Below are 6191 nucleotides of genomic sequence, written 5' to 3'. Positions count from 1 at the left end.
GCCCTCCTGAAGCAAAAGGGTCTCAATAACCCGATTCACAGAGGCGATCCGGGACGTTCGGGTCCCCCGTGAGAGCTTTACAAGGCCGTAAGGCAGTGATGTTGAACGTTTCTTAAACCCAAGCGCCCAAACTGCAATACTAAACTTATTTTCAGCGCTGGCACTTTGCGATAAATAAATTGATTTTACGTCACAGTTCATGCACTCGGTTTCAAAAAGGTTCGCCATCACTGGCCTAGGCTATAAGAAGCTTGCCAAGACCCTGAAACTGAGCTGCAGCACGGTGGCCATTGTGTCTTGCCTACAGTCAAGGATGGTGGTGGGAGTGACATGGTCTGGGGCTGCATGAGTGCTGCCGGCACTGGGGAGCTACAGTTCATTGAAGGAACCATGAATGCCAACATGTACTGTGACATACTGAAGCAGAGCATAATCCCCTCCCTTCGGAGACTGGGCCGCAGGGCAGTATTCCAACATAACGACCCCAAACACACCTCCAAGACGACCACTGCCTTGCTAAAGAAGCTGAGGGTAAAGGTGATGGAATGGCCAAGCATGTCTCCAGACCTAAACCCTATTGAGCATCTGTAGGGCATCCTCAAATGGAAGGTGGAGGAACGCAAGGTCTCTTAACATCCACCAGCTCCGTGATGTTATCATGGAGGAACGGAAGAGGACTCCAGTGGCAACCTGTGAAGCTCTGGTGAACTCCATGCCCAAGAGGGTTTAGGCAGTGCTGGAAAATAATGGTGGCCACACAAAATATTGACACTTTGGGCCCAATTTGGACATTTTCACTTAGGGGTGTACTCACTTTTGTTGCCAGCGGTTTAGACATTAATGGCTGTGTGGAGTTAGTTTGAGGGGACAACAAATGTACACTGATACAAGCTGTACACTCACTACATTGTAGCAAAGTGTCATTTCTTCTGTGTTGTCACATGAAATGATAAAATATTTACAAAAATGTGAGGGGTGTACTCACTTCTGTGAGATACTGTATGTTACAACTTTATCATCACATTTGTTCTTTTAAAAAAAAATAGCTCCCTGCCCTGTTTGACCACAAGAAGCCATGGTTGGGGTCCACCCCCCTCAGACACACTCTTCCTTTTGCAATTGGTACTGGTTCGTTGTTCTGTGTTGTCTCACAGGCTGCTAAGCAGTATCCCAGAGTGATTCTGTTAATGAATACTGTGCTTGTTCTTGTAGCAACTCATGCTGGTTTGCACAAACTATGTATGAACATTGCTAATTTTATGATCATTTGTATCATATAATATTTGTACATCTCTGTGAATCTCTTACTAAAAAAAAAATATATATTTTTTGCTGAAGGTTTTCTACTAATTCATATTTACTGTATTTATCTCTTTTGTAGCTGTTTCTTGATAAATACAGCAGACAGAATAATTCGAGTGTATGATGGACGAGAAATACTTACTTGTGGAAGAGATGGGGAGCCAGAGCCTATGCAAAAACTTCAAGATTTGGTGAACAGGTACAGATTTAGCTGGTGAATGTAAACTTTTTATGAGACCAGTGTTTTGGTATTTAAAAAAGATAATCCACATTTTCCGCAGCCGATTGAAGATGTCTTTTTAGTAACTTTTTAAGTTATGTAAAGTAGGCTATTTAAAAACTTTATGCACATCTAATTTATTATGAAACTATTGAAACCTGTTATAACCTGTGTCTTGTGGGAACTTTTACTTTACTTCCATGACCAGCTGTAGCGTTAAAATAAGAAATCTTAATCCTCTGGCATCACTTTAAATTTAGGAGTTTATATAGAGTGGCAGGATTCACCTTGGAACTAACTGGTTTTCTGCAGTAATTTTGCCATAAAATGTGGTCTGCTCCTTGTCTAAATCACAACAATAGACAAACACAATGTGCTTAAGCCAATAACACACAAACAATTTCATGTGTCTTTATTGAACACAACCATTAAACATTCACAGTACTGGAGGAAAAAGGAAGTGAATCATTGGAGTTAAAAGCTGGTCAAACCTCCTTTGTAAATTTAAAAAGTTCAAAGAAAAGTCAATTTTAGAGAGCGCACTTCGGGGTGGGGGGTCTGGGTATCGAAGGCCGCTGCACGGCTTCTGGTGAAATCAGACTGGGGTGTCTGGTGTGTATCCTTGAACAACAAAGAGAGAATCATATCGCTGATGTTATTCTTGCATGAGAGGTGTTGATGTTGGCTTCGGCTCGGGGTTTACGAAGGGTGGAAGGAGTCCTGCAGGATGTTCCGTGATCCCGTTAGGAAGGGGGATCTGTTTGTCCTGAGAGGATCTAAGTTTTAGCTTGTGGCCCGGATGGATGCCTTACTGCTGCTTGTTGTTTGGCTGTGTATGCAGGGAGACTCCTCATTCTCCTTCCCCATCCGTGCTCTCTTCCCTGCAACTCCCCGCCCATACAGCGGCACACACCGCTGCACCTCCACTAACTCCATCTCCAGCTGACCTTTCTCCCCAACATCTCCCTGCCCGCACAGTGGCTCACACTGCTGTACCTTGCCTCACTCTCCTCCTCCAGCTGATCTCTCCCCTCCATCTCCCGCTTCCTGTCCGTAAAGCAGCACACACCCTGCACCATGTCTCACCCTCCTCCTTTCTGGCATCTCTCCCCTCCCCTTTGCCCCTCCAGCAGCACACACCCCTTCACCATACCAGCCTTCAACAGACCCAACCCATCTACAGCTGTACTTACACCAGATCAATAGTAAACTTCCTACATCAGCTCATCCACAATGCCCATTAAATGTTGGATCCCGTGAGATCATCCTGGACTTCTTAGAACAACCCATCCCTAATATCTACACAGGCCACTAAGGGCCTGTTCACATGAATTTCAGGTCCAGATCAGGTGCGGATCTGCAGATGTGGTGCTATGTGTTTTTGATGCGTTCCAGTTAAAAAAAAAAAAAAATAATGTTTTTTTTTTTTTTTTTGCTGGAGTGGGGCTGTCAGTATGTTAGCTGCGGTGTGTTTTTGATGCGTTTTCCGTTTTCTGACCGTACAAAATGTGACATGAGGTATTTTTCTGTCGTAACCTGAACGGACTGCGCACGTGAGAACTGTAGCCCATAAAACACATAGGGATACATTGGGATGCATTTTTAGAGCAGGAGCGTACGGATCAAGTCAGCACAGAAAACAGACGTCGTGTGAATAGGCCCTAAAAGTAAATCGGCCCCACCGTAATCGCCAACCGAACAACATCAGCAGTGACGCATCCACCCGGACCACAAGCTAAAGCTTAGATCCTCTCAGGACAAATGGATCCCCCTTCCCAACGGAATCACGGAACATCCTGCAGGACTCCTTCTGTCCTTTATGAACACCGAGGAGAAGCTAACATTAACACCTCTTGCGCAAGAATATCATCATCAGCTGTGAGGGTGAGTGTACATGTTTTTTCTTTTCCATTGCAACATCAAGTTACACACACTGCCTGCTCTATTTGTTTGCTTTTCCTCTTATAATTTGGTACTGGATCCTTCTTCCCCACTTGGCGGACCAATCTTAGTCCCTTGCAGCCACTGGATGACCCACTTAACACCACGCCACTCCTCATGGTCACAAACTGCTGAGCTTCCTTCAAACCCCCGCCACATGTGAGTGCATATCAGTGAATATTGTGTTGCCCCTTTAAAACCCCACCTTATTGCACTTATTGCAGGTTGTGGCACTCCGGTTCTTTCTCTTTGTTTTTCCAAACCTCCTTTGGCAGCAATCACTTCAAGCAAGCGCTTTCGGTAGCTCTAGATCAGGCCTGCACAACGTTCAGGAGGAATTATTGACCATTCCTCTTTACAAAACTTCAGCTCAGACACATTTGTAGGATGTCTGTGTGAACGACTCTCTTGAGGTCATTCCACAGCATCTCTATGGGGTTAACATCTGGGCTCCCACTGGGCCACTCCAAAAGATGCATTTTCTTTTTCTGAAGACAGTCTGTGGTGGATTTACTTAGATTCTTAGGGTCATTCTCCTTCAGCATCACCCAACTTCTACTAAGCTTCAGCTGGCAAACAGCCACCCTGACATTATCCTGTAAGATAGTTTGGTAAACTTGGGAATTCATCATCCCCTTGATGATGGCAAGTGGTCCAGGCCCCGAGGCAGCAAAGCAAGCCCAAATCATGATGTTCCCTCCTCCATACTCCATAGTTGGGATGTTTTGATGTTGGTACGCTGTGCCTTTTTTGCGCCATATATAGCGCTGAGGATTCTTTCCGAACAAATAAACTTTTGTTTCAGCAGTCCACAAAACATTTTCCCAGTAGAGTTGTGGTTTGCCAAGGTGCTCTTTGGCAAACTTCAGGTGGGCAGCAATGTTTTCTTTGGGAGAGCAGCGGCTTACTTTGCGGTGTTTTGCAATGGTTATGTATGGTAGACACATGAACAGGGATGTTTCACAGTTCCAGTTATGTCTTTAAGCCTTAGCTGTTACTCATGGGTTCTTCTTTTACTCCTTGAGGATTCTGCATTGTGCCTTGGGAGTAGGGATGCACAGATACCAGTGGCGATACTTGGCATTTTCACGAGAACTTACTAGGGTTGCAACGGTTGCAGCTGCGACTGGGCCCCGGCGCTCCACCACTGTCCTGAAATCATTAGTCTGTATTGTTTTAGAAAAACTGTCACATGACAGTAAAAAAAAAAGGTAAAAAAAAATCGGTGCATCCCATGAGCCCCGTAGCCAATGCTCCTTTAAAAATGACAGCTGCCTCCTAACTTTTGAGTTTTTCTCTAGCCTAGTCTTGGAGCTGGAAAAAGATCAATACTTATACCTGTACCAAGTACGGTACTTGGTATCTGATGGGAGTCATCCTGGCTAGGCGCTAACTTCTAGGAAGAGTAGCCACACTACTAAACTGTCTCAGTTCATAGACAATTTGTCTGTCGACTGAGGTTGCTTTGTATCCTTTTCCAGCCTTATGCAAATCAGCTACTCTTGATCACATGTCTTCAGAGAGCTCCTTTTAGCGAGACATGTTTCACATCAGTTGATGCTTCTTTTGAACAGCAATCTCAAAATGTTTGAAGGTCTTATCAAAGTAGCTCTTAACCACACCTCCAAACTCATTTCATTAATTGGACTCCAGGTATGCAAGCTACTGACTCCATTTAGCTTTTGTTTAAGTAATTAGTCTATGGGTTCACTTACATTTTCCTCCAGCACTGTGAATGTTTAATGGGTGTGTTCAGTAAAGGCACGAGAAATTAGAATTGTTTGTGTGTTCAGCTTAAACACACCGAGGGGAATTTATCAAACCCGGAGCAACTGTGCATGGCAACCAATCGGCTTCTCTCTTCAGTTTGCTCAGTTAAGATTTGATAATTAAAAAGAGAAGCCGATTTGCTTGTCATTCACAACTGCTCCAGATTTTGTCTGTTCCAGTTTTGATGTATTCCCCTCATTGTGTTTGTCTATTGTTGTGACTTGGATGAGGATCAGATTACATTTTATGGGAAATTAAGGCAGAAAACTATTTAATTCCAAGGGGTTCACATACTTTTTTCTTGCCATTGTACCACATATTGATTACAAAAGAGAAAGATGAGGTACCAGGCAACCATCTTAAAAGTGCATGAGAACAGCAATGGACCCATAGTTATGCCAACTGACAGCAGGAGTCTAGTTTAAAATAAAACTATAAGCAAAATAATAAAAGACTTATACTGTATTTCACAATTTGTCAATCGCATTAATACAACCCTGTAACTTAGTTTTATTACCTGCTAATCCTGCCAGTAGATGTATATATTATTTGCTTTCTTAAACAGACCAAGCTGTTCTCCAAAATTGGAAGTTGAAAGGGTTAGGACTAGGGCTGGTAATGATTAAAATTTTCCTGTTCGATTAATCGAAATTTTTTTAAATCTATTAATTTTGATTAATTATAACGCACATACAGATCCAACTACATTGGCCTATACACATACAGCACAGCAATGAAGTCATAAAATGAACTAGTATCACACTAATCCAGCACGTTATTAATCTCACGTGCCCCACTCAATATGGCCACCGCTTGAGTGAGGCAACTCAGAATAATAACGTGCTGGATTACGGTGATCCTAGTTAATTTTATTACTTAATTAATTGCTGTGCTGTATGTGTATAGGTCAATGCCAGGGATCCCAACCTGAAATAAGCAATTTCAGGGAGGTGTCCCT

General features: G+C 43.2%; 1 protein-coding gene across 1 annotated transcript in view; it reads left to right on the top strand.

The window, feature by feature from the left end:
• Positions 1-6191, top strand: part of RBBP5 (RB binding protein 5, histone lysine methyltransferase complex subunit) — a 94337-nt gene that overhangs the window by 32148 nt on the left and 55998 nt on the right. The window contains exon 7 of the mRNA XM_018571586.1: positions 1382-1501. Within this exon, the coding sequence (XP_018427088.1) occupies positions 1382-1501 (120 nt within the window). The remainder of the gene's footprint in view (positions 1-1381; positions 1502-6191) is intronic.

The sequence above is a fragment of the Nanorana parkeri genome, unplaced genomic scaffold (assembly GCF_000935625.1).
Source record: "Nanorana parkeri isolate BGI_ZX_2015 unplaced genomic scaffold, ASM93562v1 scaffold1787, whole genome shotgun sequence".
Taxonomy (NCBI): domain Eukaryota; kingdom Metazoa; phylum Chordata; class Amphibia; order Anura; family Dicroglossidae; genus Nanorana; species Nanorana parkeri.
This window is presented reverse-complemented; position numbering and strand designations above follow the sequence as displayed.